At 39.2% G+C, this 22,893-nt stretch overlaps 1 protein-coding gene across 2 annotated transcripts in view; it reads right to left on the bottom strand.

The window, feature by feature from the left end:
* Positions 1 to 22,893, bottom strand: part of Vopp1 (VOPP1 WW domain binding protein) — a 101,193-nt gene that overhangs the window by 43,128 nt on the left and 35,172 nt on the right. For both annotated transcript variants that reach the window (XR_001504019.2, XM_015490350.2), the window contains exon 2: positions 4,011 to 4,069. Coding sequence is in view for 1 of the 2 variants with exons in the window: in XM_015490350.2 (XP_015345836.1) it covers positions 4,011 to 4,069 (59 nt within the window). In the remaining variant the exon portion in view is untranslated. The remainder of the gene's footprint in view (positions 1 to 4,010; positions 4,070 to 22,893) is intronic.

Raw genomic sequence — 22,893 nt, forward strand, 5'->3', positions numbered from 1 at the left:
CAGTGTTATTTGAAATATATTTCCTGCATGGGAAAAAAATTAATCTATAACAGCGAGGAAGGATGCCAACTTGAATCAACATATCTTTAAGGAATTATCCATTTTGGAGAATCTTATATAAAGCACTTTACCCAGAAGAAATGAAAGGAATAATACATTGGAAATGTATTTTTAAAATGAGATCTGCTATAACTTGTAGGTTTTTAAATGTAATGTTAGAGTTGCTTCAGAAATAACCAGTCAGTCTCACAGTATTACACCATAACCCTGAGGCCCAAGTACCTTCCCTGTCCTGTATAGCACAGCAATACACAAATGACATGTGGCAGACACTCAACAAATACTTGGGTTTGAGAGAATGAAGAGCAGCTGTCACTGCTTCAGGAGAGCACCTTACACATAAATGTGTAGAGAGGCCAGGTCAGGGGCAGTGTAAAGAAAACAGATCGCTAGTCCAGAGACAGGCTTGATCCTGTCCTGGTGCTGAGCAACACAGTGAGCCCAGGCTGGCTAGGAGTCTTCCATTACCTGCACCCATGTCAGGTTCAACTCCAAAGAATCCCCAGAATTGGCTTAATTGGACAGCCATGTCTCTGCAGTCCCAAGCACTTCTAGTATACGTTGTGAGCCTTCTGGGGTGACCACATGGCCTGCAGCAAATCTATCCTTGGGCAAGAGCTTTGATATGGAAGCAATTTCTCCTTACTCCCTTTGGATAAAAACATTTCATTATCCAACTTGTTAGAGATCAGGGAGAACAGCTTTTGAGTGTTAACTATCCCAAGTGCTGGTTGCCTGAAGTTAAGTAGCTCTTCTTGGCATCATGATGGGCTCAAGGTTATATCAGGACTCTGACATTCCTTAAATGTGCACAGAAGTAGCAAATTTAGTCTGTGGAAGAATTAATCACATGAACCTACACAGTAGAAATGTATGTTAGCATTAAGTATGTAGATATTCACATGTGATTTCAATTTTGACCATGATCCAGAAGGTGAGAACTTCACGTTTTAGAGAGGAGGAAATTGATGAGGTCAAAGAGCTGGTAAATAATAGGATGAAGTAATGGAGCTATTTAGAACTGGATAGAGGTGGTGAACAGTAGTACAGAGGATATTCCTCTGTGCTACTACATAGTTCACCTTAAAAGGGTTAATTTTGCTGAGTTTCACCTCAAATAAAAAAATTGAGCAAATATTTGAGTCCGGATCTTTTTTACCTACTTAAAATCTATGCTTAGGGAAAGGATACCAGAATATAAGAAATAATAACAGGGATAGAAAGCTGCACAAATCAGAGGACAAACATTGACTTGTGTCAGGCATTGGACAAAGTTATGTACGTAAAATGTTTACATTTCACTGCCACTTCCTGGGAGCCCTCAGGGGACACACCATGTGTTTGACTAGTGTTAGTGAGGACTATTCAGGGTGCTAATATCAGAACCAAATGGGGAAGGAGGAAGAAGATCTGACTTAAGGGAAGGGGAACTGAATCATGGAAGACTTCAATAAAAAGTCACCTGCTGAGTGCATAGTGGGGACTGGAGGGACAGGCATTGCCTCAACATTTAGGAATGTGCCAGGCACTATTCTAGGCACAGGAAATTCCAAAAAGTGTAAGTCATAGCTCTGATGGAATTCAAAATAAAGAAAGAAGATATTTTAAAAAGAAAGAAAGAAAGATCAAGCTAGACAAGTATCAAGTATCTTGGAAATCTACTGTTTAAAGATGGATTAAAAGTTGAACTTTGTCCCTAATGTTTGTATTCATAAAAGGAACATAAAAATTTAGAAGACATGAGATCTGGAGGAGAGAAGATGCATTCAAAAGTTTCTGTATTGGTTTCACATGAGCATTTAGAGAGGACTGGGTTCAAATGAGGGCACTATAAAGAAGATCAGAGGTAGAATATATACAGGAAGATCAGAGGTAGAATCTAGAGGACGAGTGGTTGTGGCTTGGGTTTTCCAATGGCTATGAGATTAACGGCATTAATTCATGTCCAGGGTATGCCTAGCCTGTATTAGGTGCAATAAGTATTATTTGTTATTATTTCTATGTTGAGTGTCAGTATTTTAATGTCAGTATCCTAAATCATTAAAGTGACTTGACTTTTCATCTTTTGAGATAGTACATCTGGATCCTTCTCACCACTGGAGAAGAGGAAAGGAAACCAAAGCAGCAGGTCTGAATGATGAAAGCAGGACTTGTCTTTGTGTTCTCTCTTAATGCAAAAATACTCTCAAAATATGTAGTAAAAATAAAGAAAGAAACAAATGAATGAGTATAAGAATAGCTGCTGACTCTCACAAATTGATCTACAAAACAACTGGAGAAATATCTGTTTTCAAGGAAGAACACATTTGAAGAAGCAGGTAATGCACCTTGATGCAAGAAGCTGAATCAAGGAAAGAAGGCAGACTAATGGATATTCATTAAACAGAGAAGAAACAAAATATTTGATCTCCCTGTTATCTCATAACAATTTTTCTTCAACCTGATAGCTCTGTAACTAGAATCAAAGTCCTTATGCTGCTGCTTTATTTTACAAGTGGGTTTTGTCTTTCTACAGTTGCAAAGGCTTTCTTTCTGCCAGGACCCCTGCAACATGGGGTGTTAAGGACTCCTGCTTTTCAGTATGAAACCAAGACAAGACATTGCCAATTTCCCTGTGCTTCACATATGCATAAGCCTTCCTCCTTTCAGATTGGTCTCCCTAGATAGGTAAGAATAACAGAAAAAAAATGTACAACCTGGACAAATTAAGAAACAACACTTTTAGTTATTACAGTTGTCTCCGGGCACCTAAGGGGATTGGTTCCAGTGCCCCTACAGATACCAAAATCCAAGGATGCTCAACTCCCTCGTAAAACATACCCTAGCATTTGTACAGAGCTCATGCATATCTCTCTGAATCATCTCTGGATTACTTATAATACCAAATATGATGCAAATTCTATGTAAATAGTAGTTACATTCTATTGTTTAGGGGAAAATGACAAGGGAAAAAGTCTATACATTTAGAATAGACGCAATTTGGGGATAACCTGTGTATGGCTGGCTGTAGTATGCATTTCCTGTCTAATTAGTCTATATACTGGACTGTACTGTGCTTCTGCTATAATATAATTTATGTATATTATTGAAAAAATCTGATGTTTTACAGAATTAAATTAAGATATCAGAGCTTTTGGCAAAAATTGATTTGGAACAGTCCACACAAAACCTATGGAACTTCAAAACACAAACAAAAACAGTAATTGATATCCTGTAGGGGTAATCCAGTTACCTAGGCAGGTGGCTGTGCAGAGTTTGTGGCTAACCCAGCAGATATTAATAATAGTAATAGGGAGAAAGCCCAGCAACACTTTCATAAGAGCAAGCCTGACAGACACTGAGGAAGGCACAGGAAGGAACAGTCCCTGCCACTTGAGTGGAGTGCTATGCAGAGCAGAGCTATAGCTACACCTGTCTAGGGCGGGGCTTCAGGGAGATGAAGTTGTGATTTCTCTTTCACACGTACACTCTCTCTCTGTCTCTTTCTCTCTCTCTCTCTCTGTCTCTCTTTCTCTTCTCTTTCATCCTTCCTCCCCATACAAGTGCACATACTACATGAGCTCAGCTGAAAACTGTTTCTTGTCTTGCTCAAGACATAAATCTATTCCAATTGTTCTTCTCCCTTTGCTTAGGAAAATATAAACCAACATAAGTTTTGCCTTCCAAAAACACCTTGCACCTTTTTACCAATCATTTAGGAGGAGCTCAGATACCTCACAGAGCATGTAGTATTATTTCATGTGCTCAGAGTGACTGGTCTGAGCAGGTTGAATGCCCTCAGGGAGGCCACCTGCTATCCATGAGCACAGGCAGGGCTAAATCCTGGGGTGGAGGTTGGGCCATGCCTGGGCTTTCCCCATCCCATAACACAGGCAACTACATATTAAAGAAATAATTCCCAGAAAAAGAGATGACCCCAGAATCAAATCAACAGAGAGGCAAATACTTACATATAATATGTTGGATAGAGTCCTTCAAAATACCAGCAATGTTTTTTGGCCTCTGTGCACTAGAAACAGAAGCAAGAGAAACTTTGTCAGTGGTGAGTAACTTGCATATCGTTGAGAAGATCTCACACAAGCAACAAGGAAGGAGGAGAGAATATAGCTTAAAAGCATGAAAATCTGGAGTGATCAATCAGGGCAGGCCAAAAGTTAAAGAGAGGCCCACCCCTGTTTCTCATGAATGTTCATTTAAATTTTTTAAAAAGGAAGGAAAACAGGGGTAAGCATTTATTTTCCTATTATTTATCTGGCTTTCCACATTTCTAGATACTGTGACTATTTCAGTAGAAAGGTAAATTTTGTTGTTGTTTTGTGGTGCTGGTAATTGAACCCAGGGCCTCAGATGCTAGCAAGCACTCTACTAAGCTATACCTCCAGTCCCATTTTTAAAAAGTTACATGGTATGATTCTTCAGATTAGTAAAGAATGCATGAAATAAAGTACTACAAAGATTTTTATCCCCCTCCCATTTTTTTAATTTGAAAGACATCTCCCACTATTTTAATATTTCTAGATCTTTATATTTCACAATATCCCAAATGCCTTATTTAAACTATTCACCCCACAGTTGGGACTTATATCTTCCAGATGGTATAAGTCAGGATTCATGGGCAGCCCCCATGAGGCCCACCCTAGGCCCTCTCTCAGTTGCAGGAAGAGAAAGGTGGGAGAGGGAACATTGGGCTTTCCTAATAAGTCCAACTCCTGACATTGTAGAGATGGGTTTCTAAACAAAAAGGTAGCACAGCTGAATATGCACAAGCCTTGGAGTAGGAGACCAGATGTCACCCTAGTGGCTCACACCCACCTCCAATGATTAAGAACAAGCCAATGTCACCAACTGCTCAGGGAGATCTCAAATCAGAAATGCTCTGACCTCCCTGAATAAACCTTTTCTAAGATGGCTCCATGGATGGCATCTATTTTATACTGTACAACTTCTACCTTCAAGATCCAGTCTCTTGGCCCCTAGGTATAAATAAAACTTCCAGAATACTGTAGTGCAAAGCTACCAGTAGCACAGAGAAAACAAAGGCACAGAGAAAACCAAGCTTTCTTTGGGCAAGGAGGGGCCCAAGGTAGGCAGGCAGCCAGTCCATCCCTTTGGCCTTTCTCCAGCCCCATTAGATGTGTAAGGATGCCCTCCTGCTACGATCTGACTGACAGATATAACAAAGTTAGAAATAGACCCCAAATCTATAGCAGCACACCAAGGGAGGGGTGTGTGCAAATGTTATGGGTTATGTTAGCTAAATTAGGTGAGTTTTGAAAATAGCATTGAAACACTGGACTTTCTGGAATGTGCTTTAAGACACTCAGAAGCATACTCAAGCAGTCCAGAGTGACCCAGTTTTTATTAATGGAAAATAAGTTTAATTTAGCTTAGGTGAGCTCCTGTCCAGTTCAAGAAATGAAGTTTAGACAGCCGAAGAAATCAATTTATTTTGGTAGGGAAGAGCAATTTCAGGTCTCTGCCCCAAATTACAATTCATTTCACCAGAGTCTTCTGTGATAAACTGGGAGACGGGGTGTTTCTTCCATGTGTCACTTTAAATGGGTCTACTTTATTTTCCATCAGAAGCAAACTTTCTTGGAACTTGATGCTCAAGCTTGCCATAGTCAGGAAACAGGTTCTCCTAATGGCTGCTGGCCCCAAAGGTCAGGGAACATCAGAACTCTAGTTGAAACCCTCCCTTCCTGTAGCGCTGGCTGCTCCTGTGGAAAGCTCAGCAGAGACTCAGTCCACAGGCCAAAGAACAAGGGTCAGTGGTAACAAAAACCTATGTGGAGAAATGAAGACTCCTGTCTCCAGCGTTGCCTGCTTTGGAATTTCCCTTTCAAGAGTTCCCTAACCTAAAGTGGTCACTAATTTGATAGACCAGCCCCATGTCCCCTGGTTCTTCAGATGCCAAAAACGTAGAACTGATGTACTGAACTTTAAAAAGGATTTTTTCTTTCAAAGTACTTTTGCATTTCTGAATTTACATTTTCTCTGGATATGTGAATGTTAGGAATACCATGTCACAAATTTAAACCCTTAGTGAGTGTCCTACTCAGAAAAGGGTGGGTGTTCTGCTCAAAGTTTTTTTTTTTGTAATAATGAAATTAACACCCCTTGGCATTGTTTCTCCTGGCCTAACCAACATTACCCTGAGAAGCCTATTTTGTTTGGCTCCAGCTCCCTAGCACTGTTCTAAGACTACAGGATAGCAGAAAGACAGGAAGACATTCAGAACTTATGGTACTCCCAGCTCTGTCATTGGTAGGTTAAAAAATTTGAGGAAAGTACACTCTTCCAGCCTCCACCTTTTTGACCTTCAGCTGCACTTCTGGTGTGTGTATGTAGAGTGTGTATTTGAATTTATGTATGTGGGTGTTCAATAAATGCATTGAACTGTTATATATATGCAGCACAACTCCCAGGTACTCTCAGACATGGCTATTGGTAAAGACATTTACAAAAATGTCAGGAAAACTACTGATGTATTTCTCTTTAATTGCTTATGATCCTTCTTCACAAATATGAAATACCATATGCACAGGATTACTTATTGTGGCATTATTTCTAATGTCAAAATCCTAGGAATGAGGCAAATGCCTGTTCAGAGAAGGCTGAATAATAAATGACAGCTCACTCACATTCCAGAGTACTATGAAGCTCAAAAGAATGCAGTTCTCAGAGACCCCAGATATTTCCAAGATATTTCCAAGTGAATCCACATTATGCAAAAGGGTGCACACCTTGTGCAATCCTCTATGAAAAAGGAAAATGGTACATTTGGCTTTTTACAGAAAAGAATATCAGGGAGTGAACAATAAAAACTAATGAACATGCTTACTCTGGAGTCTGGGTGGGGTGGAAGAAGGGATGAGAATGAGACTTCTCTGAGGATATATTTTATATAGTTTGACTTTTGGATTGAGTATTTTTCACATTAAAACAAAAAGTAAAGTTGAAAGGATTAAAAAAACCCCAGTCTTGGGGGCAGGAGGTGTTGCTCAGTGATGGAATACATGCTTAGCATGCACAAAGCCCTGGGTTTGATCCCTAGCACCCCAAAATAAATACATAAAACAATAAAACCCACTGTTCTGAGACTGAAAACACTTACTAAGGGCTATCATGACATGTATGCACATATCACTTCTTAGCAGCCAAGTAGCACATACACTGTAAATTTAGTGCTCACAAGAAAATCACACACACTCTATTCCTGGGACCCTCCCTTGTGAGGGCATCATTTCTATTCCACTCTTCCTCATACCTCTCAAAACTTTCTTTCTGGCTTTTTTTTTTTTTGGGGGGGGGGGTGCTGAGGATTGAATCCAGGGCCTTGTACAGGTAAGGCAAGCACTCTACCAACTGAGCTATGTCCCCAGCCCTCTTTCTGGCATTTTTGCTGGGATATTCTGTAACTTCACTGGTGCCTACTCGTTGCTCATTCTCATTCACAGTTATTTGTTGTATTTGTTGATGACTTTTTCTTACCTAAGTATAAACCCCACATCATCCCTTTTTAAAAGCCACTTTTAAGAAAATGGATGATTGTTGGGCTAGGGATGTGGCTCAGTGGTAAAGTGTCTGCCCAGAATGCATGAAGTTCTTCCTGGGTTTGTTTGATCCCCAATACCACAGAAAAATAAAAAGAAAATGGATAGCTACATTTCCTAAAGCAGAAATGGATAGCTATATTTCCTAAAGCAGAAAACACCTCTTCTACTGAGCTACCTAGCATTAAAATACAGCTTGCTTTTGTTGCTACTGAAAATAGTGTAAGCTTTTGAAATTTGCTAATATATAGGAAACATTTTCACTGGTTTGGTAGCTGAATTTTTGCAACAGCTTTCTTCTAAGGAGTGGTAAGATTATAACTAGGTGTACATATAATATCTCACTAAAGTTAATATGTGGCATTATTTCACTTGACAGTTAAGTAATATGAAGACCATAAATTTATAAAGTCTCATTAATTAGTTGAAATTTCAATTAATTAATGAGGCTGGATGAGGCCTCAGAAGTCTGGATTATTTGTATTGTTGAGCCATTCCTTTAATAAATGCTTGCCAACTGAATACTAGATATCAGCCAGTCTGCAGAATGATGCAAGAGAACACACCCTTGTGGTTAGAATGCAGAGTAGTTTCATAGGGGCAGGAGGCAGAGAGGAAAATTCCTACAGGAAACAACCCAGGCTTGAGGAGCAGATAACATCAACTTGAAGTTCACTGAGAAGGACCGCTTCACCTACCAGGTCCAAATCTAGGATAAGCTCCAGTATGCAGGGCTGTGGGAACTGTGGAGCTGTGGTCTAAAGGGAAGTTTGTGAAGAATAAGGAAGGAAGGTTTCCTGAGCATTCCCAAACACTAGTGGGCTCTCAGAGGAGGCTTCCAACAGCAAGCAGGGGGCGTGGACTGGGGAAAGCGAAAAAGAAGGTACTGTGTTCAGTCTTACTGCAAGAAGCACCCAGGTAGAAGGACAAAGAAGAACCCACAGAGGAACATGAACCAAAGAACTGGACAAATAGATTCTGGTTCTCACTGACACTTACCAACTACATTGCCATTTAGTCTGTGTCTGAAATTCCTTACTTCTAAAAAAGAATATACTTTTCCCTGCTTAATCTCTCAAATTCCTTTATGAAGAAAATGAAATTAAATATATCATATTGAGACCTACCTAGTTCAATGAATGCCACAGCCAGATAGCATCTCTGTCCTTAAATGTGTATCTTAAAGCAAGCTTTCTTATGTGTCTGGGATAAATGATAATGAATCCAAGGCTTGTTTTATTATAATCAGTTATCCTCTAAGCAAAAACCAATGCTTTCAAAATTCTTGAGGACAAAGATTCTAAATATGGAATACATTATATTCATGCAAGATTTGGTTTCCAAAATCTCCTAAAAAGAAAAAAATCCCTCTTAAAAAAAAGTCAATTTTAGGGGTTCTTACCCACTCCTAAATTCTACCTGTTTTGCAAGATACCACCATGGTTCCCTAAAGATTGACCATCTACCAAAACAGAACATAAATCGTTAATATCTGTCAGAAGAGGCCAGCTATTATCTTGCGTCCTCAGTAGTCAGGACATTGTACTAAGTTCTGGGCAAACAACAGGCCCTCTATGAACTTATTGTGTAATATTTCTTTCATAAGTATAACAGAAACAACAAATCTCTTCTTTAAGAGATCATAAAGAGTAGTAATATACAATGTATAGACTATTAACAAAGTATCCAGGATCATGAGAAAATGCTAACATCAGGAACAACTCAACTGAGGGAATCTATGATTTCAACTGGAAAGGTCTGTAATACATCTGTACTCAAAAAAGAATTCAAGGATCAGGATACCTACAGAGGTAGTTAAGCCATCCTAAAAATAGTTATCCATATTTAGTCAGGATCCAAATAAGACCAGAAGAACAAATCCTTGCTAATCTCCAAGAGTAATCCTCAATTGACACAAACTCTTCCACATCTACCTGTACAGAATATGGGAGGACCCAGGACACAATTTCCAAATTAAATAATAAACACTTTTTTCAATCCCAAGTTAAAGGAATAGTTGTACCACACTAAGACATGGTTGAATTTGTGAGAACTTGAAGCTGTGACTTTGGGACACCCAGAAATAAATAGCAGGGTCTAAGAGATTCAAATCAATGTGAATTTTGTTTAAATTCTACCTTTCCCCTTTGTTCAATGTAGAAGTTGAGGTGAGATCTTCAGGTGAATTGCAGACAAACTAGCAAACTAGTGATTCACTAACAGAACTAGGCCCCCTGACACCTGAAAGAATAGGCCTTTATTTTACTTATCATGTCCATAGTTTTAGCCAAACAGTCTGTCCTGAGCCAGTAAGTTCCTGATTTGCTTTGAAATGGTGGGACAGCCCAGCAGGATCAGCCCCAGGAGTCTGTCTTTGTCAAAGGTGAGAGGCCCCTGCTAAGCCACAGTGCTGCTTTCACATTCGTCAAAAGCTGAACTTGACACACAGGCAGTGAGATCCTGGCTGCTCACAGTTCCAACCCAATTAGAGTGGGCACTTTACACTCTGCAGAGACTGAGAACAAAGGGAGCCTCTTGGATGCTGGCCTTTCTGGTACTCAGGACCTGAGACAGAGGCAGAGGGCAGCTGTGAGAGGCCCATTCAAGTCAGGACAGGAATTTATGCAGAAGATGACATACCCCTTGAGGATAATTATCTAAAGGTCTCTGAATTTCAATTAATAAATAGGAACGATCATACTTTAAATTCCCATGCTGGAATTTTCAACAATTCCCTACGTGCTAATTACTTAATCCCTGGGTTTATGAAAAGAAACACCTCTTGATTATTTTTTTTACAGATAAGAGTATGAGGCTTCTCACAAGCATCACTTATTAAAGGAAAGAACACAGAGAAACTTTTAACATCCTCCACTTATAGAAGAAAACACATCAGCAATTCAGATACTGCCACAAGTAATGATCAGAGTTCTGGTACTGCCTACTTTTGAAGATTCTGTGGAAATTTTTTAGTGTAAGACATAAATTAGTCCCAGCCACATATCCCTGGGAAATTTCTGTGAACTCTCATGACTTACTCTGAATAAATTTTCTTTGATTTTTCTGCTTCAGTTTTTAAGTAAGGGAGCAGGTTTTTTCAAGGTCTCCAACTCAAGCAGGTAAAAATCTCATTCCCAAATAATAAAAATTAAGACACAGTATTCATTAATAATCAAATAAGTATAAATCATAATGTGGTTTTATTTTTATTTTTTAATTTTATTAAGCATCCACTGTTGACAAAGGTATGAGGCAAAAGCCATGTCACATAATACTACTGGAAAAATAAATGTAATGTCTCAGGAGGAAAATTTTTCAACACCTATCAAAAAAAATCCAGAAATATATATAATTTCAGTGACGTTATGACATTTACCCACAGAAACAGTATTAATAATTGAATAAGCATTACTAAAAAATTTAAAACTAGAAATAACCAAAAATAAAAATTTGAAATTTATATTTTAAGATATAAAATTTCAAATTACACTTAAAGTTTAATTTTGGTTAACAAAATATTACAATCAAAAGATGTATTAGTCAGCATTTGAAATAGAGATACTAATAATATATGCTAAAATGAAAATATACTGCTTTTAAAAGCCAATAAAACAGTATACCTAGAATTAGGGATTTTTGTTATAAATTGTAGGAGGAAGAAATTAAAATAGGTAAGTACCAAAATACTGATAGTTAATTATCTTTTCAGTTATAGTAGAGATGATTTCTTTCCATTGTAGATTTAAGTAGTCTTCACATTTTCTGTATAGAACTCATAGAATTTTATTTTAAATCTCAAATAAATTTTACTTTAAAAAGCAGACCACCTAGTATCCAAGATGGAAATGGAAAGTTGATATGAAGAGATATTTAGCATACAGAAATATAAGTGGTTACAAACAAAAAGAAAACTATCCAACTAGGGATTAAGTAAAAAGTAACAGAGGAGTAAGAAAAGAAAAGAAATAAAGAAAGATAAGAAAAAAATTCAAAAGGTCTGGGGATGTGATTCCCTGGTCCCCCCCCCCGCACCAAAATGCATATGTTTAATTTCACTGATGCAATAATACACACACACACACACACACACACATACACACACATATTAATATGAAAAAGAATGTAATCACTTAAGCTAAATTTATAGGGAAAATTATGTTAAAAATATCTCTTAGTTTAAGCCTTAAATTCTTCTAACAATAGCTAGAAATTGTTGTGGCCAAAGCAAGGGGAATATAAGAGTCTTAGATTAATGTAAAAGGTGAGATCCACTGGAAAACCCCATACACACTCAGACATTCAGAAGTCTTACTCATTCTCATGTAGCATAACAGGTCTGAAAACCATGACACCTTTTTAAACAATTATCCATCTAAAGTATAATTCATGAGATAGGTGACTTCAAGCTCAGTTTACTGAGGCTTAATTTATATACTATAAAAGTCATTCATTTTCAATGTACAGTTTGATAAACTTTATGAAATGTATACAGTCATACTTCCATCACCCCAATCCTGTCTTAGAATATTTCCTTTTCCCCAAACAGTTCCCTCATGCCATTCTGTAGTGAACTCCATCTGCTATTCCAAACCATGGCAGTACTTTCCTGCTTTCAATCTTTATAGTTGTGCCTTTTCTACAAGGTTCAATTAAATGAAATTATGCAAGTTATAGTCTTTTATGTCTGCATTCAATCCATCTATCCTGTTGCACATGTCAGCACTTCTTTGCAGTATTCCATTGAATGGATATACTACATTTTTATTTATCCACTCACCAGCTGATAGACATATGGGTTGTTTCTATGTTTTGATTATTGTGAATAATCCTGCTTAAAATATTGCATGCATGTCCCAAACTGCCAGCCCTCATGATAACTCCTCACATAACTTTTCTTTTCCTTCCTTCCTTCCTTCCTCCCTCCTTCCCTCCCTCCCTCCCTTCCTTCCTTTTCTTTTTCTTTTTTGTTTCTAAGGCAGGGTTTGGCTATGTTGTCCAGGCTGGCCTTCAGTTCCTGTGCTCAAGTGATCTTCCTGCCTTAGCCTCAAGAGTAGTTAAGATTATAGGCACACACCATTGCACCTGGCTTGCATTTGTTGTTGTTGTTGTTATTGTTTTGTGGTTCTTGTTTTGGTACTGGGGATTGACTTCAGGGGAGCTTTACCACTGATCTACATCCCTAGCCCTTTCTATTTTATTTTTTATGTTGTGACAGGATCTTGTTAAGGTATGCAGGCTAGCCTCAAACTTGTGATCCTCCTGCTTCAGCCTTACAAGCAGCTGGGATAACAGCTGTGCACCACCATGCCCAGCTCACATATAACTTTTTGAGAAACTGTCAAAGATTTCCAAAGCAGCTACACTACTTTATATTCCCAACAACAACAAAAAAGGCTCTGGTTTCTCCATAACCTTGCCAACACTTTTCATCTGTCTCTTAGAAAATAACCACTTGGTACTACATTAGTATCTCATAGTAGTTTTTTTTTTTAAATTTATTTATCCTAATTTGTTATATAGGACAGCAGAATGCATTTCAATTCATAGTACACATACAGAGCACAATTTTTCATGTCTGGATGTACACAAAGTAGAGTCACACCATTTGTGTCTTCATACATGTACTTAGGGTAATGATGTCCATCTCATTCCACCGTCTTTCCTACCCCCCTGCCCACTTCCATCCCCTCCTAGCTAAAGTTTCCCCCCATGCTACCCTCTACCCCATCCCCATTATGGATTAGCATCTTCACATCAGAGAAAACATTTGGCATCCATCCATTCACCTGAAAATGCCACAATTTAATTCTCTTTTATTGCTGAATAATATTCCATTGTGTATATATACCATAATTTTTTTATTCATTCATCTACTGAAGGGCATCTAGGTTGATTCCACAATTTAGCTATTGTGAATTGTGCTACTCTAAACATTGATGTGGCTGTGTTATTAAAGTATGCTGATTTTAAGTCTTTTGCTTATAAACCAAGGAGTGGGACAGCTGGGTCAAATGGTGGTTCCAGTCGAAGTTTTTCAAGGAATCTCCATACTGCTTTCCAGATTGGTTGCACCAATTTGCAGTCCCACCAGCAATGTATGAGTGCACCTTTCCCCCCACATTCTCACCAACACTTATTATTGTTTGTATTCTTAAAAGCTGCCATTCTGACTGAAGTGAGATGAAATCTTAGAGTAGTTTTGATTTTCATTTTCTGATTGCTAGAGATGTTGAACATTTTTCATATATTTGTTGATCAATTGTATATCATCTCTGAGAAGTGTCTGTTCAGTTCTCTGGCCCATTTATGGATCAATTTTTTTTTTTGGTGTTAAGATTTTTGAGTGCTTTACATATCCTAGAGATTAGTGCTCTATCTGATGTGTATGTGGTAAAAATTGGCTCCCATTCTATAGGCTTTATTCACCCCACTGATTGTTTCTTTTGCCGAGAAGAAGTTTTTTAGTTTGAATTCATCTCATTTATTGATTCTTGATTTTATTTCTTGCACTATAGGTGTCTTATTAAGGAAGTTGGGGCCTAATCCCACATAATGGAGATTTGGGCCTACTTTTTCTTCTATTAGGCACAGGGTCTCTGGTTTAATTCCTAGGTCTTTGATCCACTTTGAGTTGAGTTTTGTGCATGGTGAGAGATAGCGGCTAATTTCATTTTGCACATATGGATTTCCAGTTTTCCCAGCACCATTTGTTGAAGAAGCTATCTTTTCTCCAATGTGAGTTTTGGGCACCTTTGTCTAATATGAGATAGCTGTATTGATGTGGGTTAGTCTCTATGTCCTCTATTCTGTACCATTGGTCTACAAGTCTGTTTTGGTGCCAATACCATGCTGTTTTTGTTACTATTGCTCTGTAGTATAGTTTAAGACCTGGTATAGTGGTGCCACCTGCTTCACTCTTCTTGCCTAAGGATTGCTTTGACTATTCTGGGTCTCCTATTTTTCCAGATGAATTTCATGTCATAGTAGTTTAAACTGTCATTCCCCTAATGCCTAATGATGAAGAGCATCTTTTCACTCTAATTCAATTAGAAGGTAAAAACAGTAGCTGTCATATATGTGAAATGCTTATTATCTACAATTGCTTTTCATACAAAATCTCACTTAAAAGCCTAACCCCTCTGAATTAGGAGGCATATCCATTTACAAATAGTCAAACAAAGCTCTCACAGATGTGAATTAACTTACAAAGATAGCACAAGAAACAAGTGGAAGGTTGGGATTTGACTTAAGATCTGCTGGTCTACAATGTCTGCATATTTTCTCTGATGGTGGAGAGATGTCACCAAAATCCAAATTCCTGTCCTTTGGAATGTCCATGATATCTTACACAAGAAAATGGCCCAAGATTTATTGTAGGCATTACTTCACTAGCTAAAAGAAAACTAAAATGACAACTGAATTCCCATGAAAGACCCTATTACTGTATTACTGTACCTCTGAAATAAATTTTATAACTTACTAGAAACACTATCTTTCATCATTCCTCACCTCAGCGTAAATAAGGCACAAAGCTCTGATCAGTTTTGCTAAGGAGGCTGTGCTCAGAATGGCCTCTGTGCTCAGAATGGCTAACATATCACAAATAAATCACAAAGGAAAGGAGCCCAAAGTTCATCCAGGAGATGACCCATGAAAAAATTATCTTGTAAGCTCAGAAAAGAGTTTTTAGCTGCTAAAAATATTTAGAGGTACAACTTTGGAACACAGAACAATGTGAAATGATATATGGGCTTCAGCCAAAAAGGTTTATGTGACAAATTTTCCAAATGCCACAAAATAGCATTCATTCAAAAATTGATGACTGGGAGATTTAATTAGAATGGTCTGAAATCAGTGATAACAGATGGAAATAGCAGTGCTACTGTTATTTGCTGGCAACTAATGAATATAATCAACCTTAATTATGGGCCCTATTCCAACAAAAGCACTGAACAGAGCCCAAACCTTTGAATGCTCTTCCTAAGGGCCTAATCCAGAAAATCCACCCTTTTAAATGTAATCACACAGAATATAAGAGCGGGGGTACAGAAAAGTCTCCAGGTCTGCTCTGCAACCATCTGACCTGTAACTAGGGCACCTGCTTTGAATGATATCATAGGAGGTGGCTGAAAACGGTGAAACGCTGGTTGTTTCCAATGACTGTACCCCAGAATGGGACGAATGAAATACACCCTCTTCTCCAGTCAGGCCAAAATCTCTGACAGTAAATCCAAAACTTAATAATCAAAAATAAGGAATAAATGTCAACTTTTCACCCTTTTTGGACAGAAATGCCTAAAAAAATTAAGTATTATAGACAGGAACAAAATGCCAAAAAAAGTGGATAAGAATTTTCTAACAGGTTTTGTATCTCCCTCCCACTTGGATTGCATTTTAGAAGGAGTGCATGTTAGATTCTTTGATGACATAAATTCCTGAATGTCTACATTCTCACTTAAAGATGTACTAGAAATTGAAAAAAGTTGAGATGTGACTAAAACATGACTTCAGGCTGAATCCATGTTGCTGTCACCCACATTTTAAAGGCAATATGACTTCCTGGCCCAACACCTGCTTCTGTGCTTGAGTGGCCTTGGTCAGGTCACCAGATGCCATCTAGCTGGGTTCTTCTACAAAAAGGAGAGGACATATTCCTATCTTGTCTTGAAGTTTAAATGAAATAAGGCATACAAAGTGCCTTGCGTATGTACAACTACTATATGCGTCTTCTGGCAAGTTGTCATATCCAGTACTGTGAGGGCTTACTCTTGAGAGCCATAGTCACAAAAAACTCAACCAAAGATGCAGTTAAAATTCAATGATGTCTCTATGGATAGTGGGAACACAGAACCTATGAACTCAACCATAGTGAATTAGAACAAACTAAAAGTTTACAACTAGACCTGGTTTGATAGGACCCCCTTACTGAGTCAGGCCTCTCGCCTGGGATTCTATACTAAAGTCAAAAAGCTATTTCCAAGGGTCTAGAAGACTGTTTTCTCTTTTGAATAGATTTACTTTTAAAAGTTAAAGGGCTAATTTTCATAGACAAATTTTGGGGTGAAACAGAAAGGCAGTTCTGTGTTGTCCTGATACACTATTATTAAAAAGTATATTCACTTGACTCTTATCTGGGGGATTAGACTCCCAGTGCATGTTTGAAACCATAGCTAGTACCTAAACCCTATATATACTATGAAGTTCCTATATATACATATCTATGATAAATTTTAATTTATAAATTAGGCATGATAATAATAATAAAATATAACAATAATTGTGATAAGAGTTATATGAATATAGTTTCTCTCTTGCTCTCTCAAAATACCTTACTATATTTTTTTTGTACTTTAAGGCTGTGGCTGACCACATGTAACTAAACTGTAGAAAGTGGAACTGAGGATAACTGGATGGCTGAACTCAGATGTTGCACACGTATAAGCTAAAATTTTGAGGGCTAAGAACATTAAGTGTCAGTTCTGTCTCAATCCTGAACACCATCAACTTGATTATTTTCTGTTTAACACCAGCTCACAAGAGTGATTACTTGTGGGAGACCAACCTTGCACGAGACTGAGTCACACTCCCCGGCTGGGTGCTGAGGTGCTCAGTCACAGAAATGTGGCAGAGCTTTCCCCACCCTTCTTGGGTTCGAGGGTTGGTGTCTCATGTGGGTGTGCCTTGCTACAGCCCCATGGGTGAAGCTATGCTCACCTGTTCCTTTGTAATCTAACCCCTTGCCCTGTTTAGGATAGAATCTTCCATGGAAGTGCCTTGTGTGTGTCCCCTTCTCTTACTGTGCCCTTGGGTGTGGCCTACCCAGGTGTCAGTCAACCTGCTGACGGTGGACATCATGAAGATAGACTCAGCCCCCTGAAACCTGACCCCCTGCCTCATTTGAATAGCTTCTCCTCAATAAAAGGGGTCAGTGTATGTGTGTGTGTGTGTGTGCGCGCGCGCGTGTGCTCTCTCTCTCTCTTCCTGCGGACCCTTAAGGTCAGAAAAGCCATCACAGTGACCCCAAAGAAAAGGTATTTGTGTCTCTTGTGTGGTTATTTTGTGCAGCCCAGTCAGCCCAGTTCAATTGGAGTAACCCCTGAGCCTTTTAGTCGCGAGAACAGAAACCTGGCAATTACTAAAGCTGGTTCAATCAACTACCTCCAGGACAAACAGAGAGGCTTATTTATCTGCACCTTCTACATATGGTGTTCCCATGGGGCAGCACCCAAGGGGACAAGGCAGAATACAACATCCCTCTCAGGAAGGTCACCACTGTCTACCCCTCAGGTAGTTTTACCTCAGGAAGGTCCCATCTAAGGATCTCCAGAGAGCTGTCCCTTACAATACTCTGATTTATAATTTCCCATACCACAAAAGAAAACTCCTCGAGTCAGCTTTAGGGATCAGGATTATTGATTATGTGTTGTTTACCTTGGGCTTCTAGCTACAAAAGAGGAAGTGGTAGCATTGTGAGGTAAGATATTAGGGAAGCTTCCGGACTCAGTCTCAGGCCTGGAAATTCCCAACTCTCAGCTTCTGCAGAAATCCTCTTACTGTCCACCCAAAGAAATTCCCTTAAAGGGAGAATGGAAAAGAGGAGTTAGATATAGAATAAACAAAAACAGGATTATATGTTTGCTATGTGGCTGCATCAAAAGGTGCTCATTTTAGACCTAAATCCCACCTGGCCTTCTATTCTCAGTTATCAATGTGGAGATGATGATCATTTATTATGCAAATTAATTCAAATGCCTTAGACCACAATCAACTACAAACCTATATCATACTATTTTAAAATCTCACACCTGATTTTAACACTGCTCACCCAGAAACCTCAGCCCCCATCCCAGAGCTCCCAGGATACAAGGCCATACCCTAACCTGGGCCTGTGTCTCTACCTCAGACGCCTCTCTCAGGTCAAGCACCTCCAGTCCCTTCTCTGGCCCTGCAAAGTCCCAGACTATTTCCTGGGGCTTCAATATACCAGTGCATCCCCATTCCAAACCCATGGCACCCTATCTCAATACCACCTAACTGCTATTTAACTTAAATATGAGTTTGTTCCTAAACATGAATCTATCAATGAGGACTTTGATGCCACCTCCCTTCCCCGAGAGAGCCAGACCCTCTCATTCTATACCCCTATACTTCTTCTTTGGTAGCTTTACACAATTACAATGACTTCCAGTTTGATGATGTGAGAGGTGGTGGAACTCTTTAAGAGATGGGAGGTAATTAAGTTACTGGATCATCACCCTTGAAAGAGATGATGTCCAGTTCTTACAGGACCTGGTTAGTTCCTGAGAGGAGAGGCTGTCATAAAAAGAACAAGCATTGCCCTTGACTCCCTCTTGCTTCCTGTCTTACTCTACGGTCCCTTCTGCATATAGCAATGTTGCTTTCTGCAACATTTCACCATGCTGTGAAACAGCCAGAGAGGCTCTTATCAAAGGCCAAAGAGATGGAACTGCCTGACTGATCAGCCCCCCAAACCATGAGCTAAATAAACCTCTTTTGTTCATAAAGTATCCAGCCTCAGGTCCTTTGTTACAATAAAAGAAAATTGATTAATACAGGTAATTTCTACTCACTTCCTCTCATTCTCATAAACAAGAAAACATGGGCATACCATGTGCTCAGCATTTATACACAATGGAGTATTACGCAGCACTAAAAAATGACAAAATCATGGAATTTGCAGGGAAATGGATGGCATTAGAGCAGATTATGCTAAGTGAAGCTAGCCAATCCCTAAAAAACAAATGCCAAATGTCTTCTTTGATATAATGAGAACAACTAAGAACAGAGCAGGGAGGAAGAGCAGGAGGAAAAGATCAACTTTAAACAGAGACATGAGGTGGGAGGGAAAGGGAGAGAAAAGGGAAATTGCATGGAAATGGAAGGAGACCCTCATTGATATACAAAATTACATATAAGAGAATTTGAGGGGGAAGGGGAAAAAAACAAGAGAAAGAATTAAATTACAACAGATGGGGTAGAGAGAGAAGATGGGAGGGGAGGGGAGGGGGGATAGTAGAGGATAGGAAAGGTAGCAGAATACAACAGTTACTAATATGGCATTATGTAAAAATGTGGATGTGTAATTGATGTGATTCTGCAATCTGTATTTGGGGTAAAAATGGGAGTTCATAACCCACTTGAATCGAATGTATGAAATATGATATGTCAAGAGTTTTGTAATGTTTTGAATAACCAATAAAAAAAGCAAAAAAAAAATTAAAGGAAATATATACCCCAAACATGCTGGATACATGATCTGAGGGACTTTCTTACCCACCTCTGACTTACAGCTACATTCAGTATATTTCATGGGTTCAGCTCATGATTATTTCTGATTAACACTGTATTGGTTTCCTCTGACCCTCATTTTTCCCTTTTTGTCTTACTGGTGTGTGGGTTGGTGGTAGGAAGGTGAATGAAAATATAACAGGAAGGAAGATGGTAGAAATCAGTTCTAAAAGCAAAACAACTCATTTAAGTATTGTAAATAAGCAATGGCTTTTCTGTCTTGAACAACTCATTTATGGAATAATATCAAGCAAATATTTTATGACTGTTTCCCATCTCTGTCAGCTACCATTTCTAATTGCTACCTTTGCGTTATTCTTGTTAAAAGGTATATTCGAAATTATTTCATGTGCTCCCCTCCCACCCTTAGGAGAATAGGAGATGGAGAAAAGATAATGTACTACCAAAGTAAAGAAATAGCAAATGTAAGCAGCTGATAAAAATTTCTACAAACACATACAACCCGACAGATATCCTCTGATTTTCTAGTTCAAATACCTAGATTCTGTTGATAAATTCAACTGTCAAAAGACAATCATCTGTTGCTTCATTTCTCATATAATTTTGTAAATCCTTCAGTTTGGGCCAGTGCATAGCCTGGTGATAGCACCTATGACTCAGGCCAACTCTCACTTCCTCTGGTAAGCAGCTGTGTCAGGAAGTTGGGGCTGCTAAAAGCCTCACTCTGATTCAAAGGAAACTCAAAGATATTATCTCAGCATCTGTAATTCAGAGTCCCAATCTCTGTATCTTCCCAGAACTGGGTTTTTACTTTTGAGCTCACTGTAGGGTTTGCCCAGTTCTGATCCCATTCTGGCTGGGCCCACACATTTCTCTAGCTATAGCCTTCTTGCAGGTGTCCTGCTAATGAAAGAATACCAGAATAAGATGCTGCACAGCATTAGAAGGGGTCTCTCTCCTGAGCCAGGGAGACATTTGTCTAGTTGCTGCATAGAATCTTGACCAGGTGTAAGAAAATCTTCCCACAGGAACCTCATACCAGACATCTCCAATGCTGAAAGCCTCTGCCACGCAGTGCTCTTGATTTCAGGGAACAGCACACTACCTTCACACTGGCCAAATGCCATCCCCAGTTCCCCTTCTTCCACTCCATCCATGTGACCATCAAGCCCTGTCTCTCCCCAGCACTTTCCTATCTTGCCATCAAAACCACTACCATCCTTGCTGATAACAGGGGCCAAGAGGTAAGCTTGCTGATGGGAGACAAAGGAGATACAGGTAAAGACTAAGGGAGAAGGGAGAGCTAAGCCAATCCCAGAATCACTCCAGCATCCTAGACAATGCCCATGACCTCTAGTACCTGGTGTCCTGTCTGGGTGGTGGTTGACCCCAAGCCCACCCCCTAACTTCTCATAGGATGCTACAAAGCATAGGGGGCTATGTAGGGCTCTGTCAAAGACCCCAGAAAGAAGCTACCATAGCACAACATCTCCCAGCTATGAAATCTCCAGGGGTTCCCCATTAATTATGGCTTCCCACCTGTTAAGGTCACAAAACCCTTTCTTCTTTTTTAAAAAATTATTTTATTTTATTTTTTGACACATAATATTACAAGGTACAATTTAATGTCTTATCCATATTTTACATTGTGTAATGATGAACTTAGGGCAGGTAGTTAACAAATCCATCACTTTAATCATTTATGATTTCCTTATGGTGAGTACATTCTATATTTTCTGAGATACATAACACATTAATGTTAACAACAGTCACCATTCGATGCCCTCAAATACCCAATCTTATTCCTCCTATCTGACTGTAATACTGGACCATTGACCAAACTCCCTCATTTTCTTATTGGGGCTCCATTACACAAACAAAGGAGGCTCTGACCAACTTCAGAGAACCTGGGGTGCTCTTAGCTTTCTCTTAGAACCCTGATGCCTCACTGAGAGGCAAATTCCAGACTCATTGGCAGGGTTGTGATGGCCTAGTTGTACACCCACTCCACTGAGTACTTCCTGTCTCTGTCTCCTCTCCACCTCTCTCCCTACCCCGACCACCTCTACCCACCTGTCCCATAGAGTCTGGTTCCATCCATCTCTACTCAGATTGCCCTCCCTCACAGTTTCCACCATGAGGATTTAATATCAGCATCACTGACACCTCTACCCACCTGCCCCATAAAGTCTGGTTCCATCCATCTCAGATTGCCCTCCCTCACAGTTTCCACCATGGGGATTTAACATCAGCATCACTTAGACAAAATTTCCCCAATTTCCAGACTGTCAGCTATTTGTTTTCTCCTTGAGGCTCTGAATTTTATAGTAATGACTAGCATTTCACCTTAAAATGAATTTTCACTTACATTATCTCTTTGGTTTCTAGCCATACTGTGTAAAAGAGCCTACTATCAGCCAGGAAGTGTGCTCAGTGCCTAACCAGTTGGAGGAGGACTTTCCTCTGTATAGAAGCCCAGCATGTGGTTTCCATCCCATAGGTGGCCTGCAGCTGCCTCTGTAGGTTGTGTTTTTTCCCTGGTGACAATCTCCTGTGCTGTGCTACTGTGCTATGATCATGCATGCAGGGCCTGGCTTCCTTCTGCAGGTCTACATTTTCAGGAGCCTCTCAAGTATGAGGTTCCTGCCTCAATTATCTGCTTAACCCCAGTACCTGAATCAGGCTGCATGTGCAAGAAACATTTCCGTAAAAATGCTCATGATACCCATGCTTGTAGCAGCATAATTCATAATAGCCAAACTATGGAACCAGCCTAGGTGCTCATCAATGAATGAATGAATGAATGAATGAATAAAGAAAATGTAGGAAATGGATAAACATAATGGAGTTTTATTCAGTCTTAAATAAAAATGAAATCATAGCATCTGAAGAAAAATGGATGGAACTAGGGGCTACCACGTTAAGTGAAATAAGTCAAACTCAGAAAGTTAAGGGTCAGATGTTTTCTCTCATATGCAAAATCTAGGGAGGAAAAAGAAAAGAAAGG

Source organism: Marmota marmota, unplaced genomic scaffold, assembly GCF_001458135.2.
Source record: "Marmota marmota marmota unplaced genomic scaffold, marMar, whole genome shotgun sequence".
NCBI classification, from domain to species: Eukaryota; Metazoa; Chordata; class Mammalia; order Rodentia; family Sciuridae; genus Marmota; species Marmota marmota.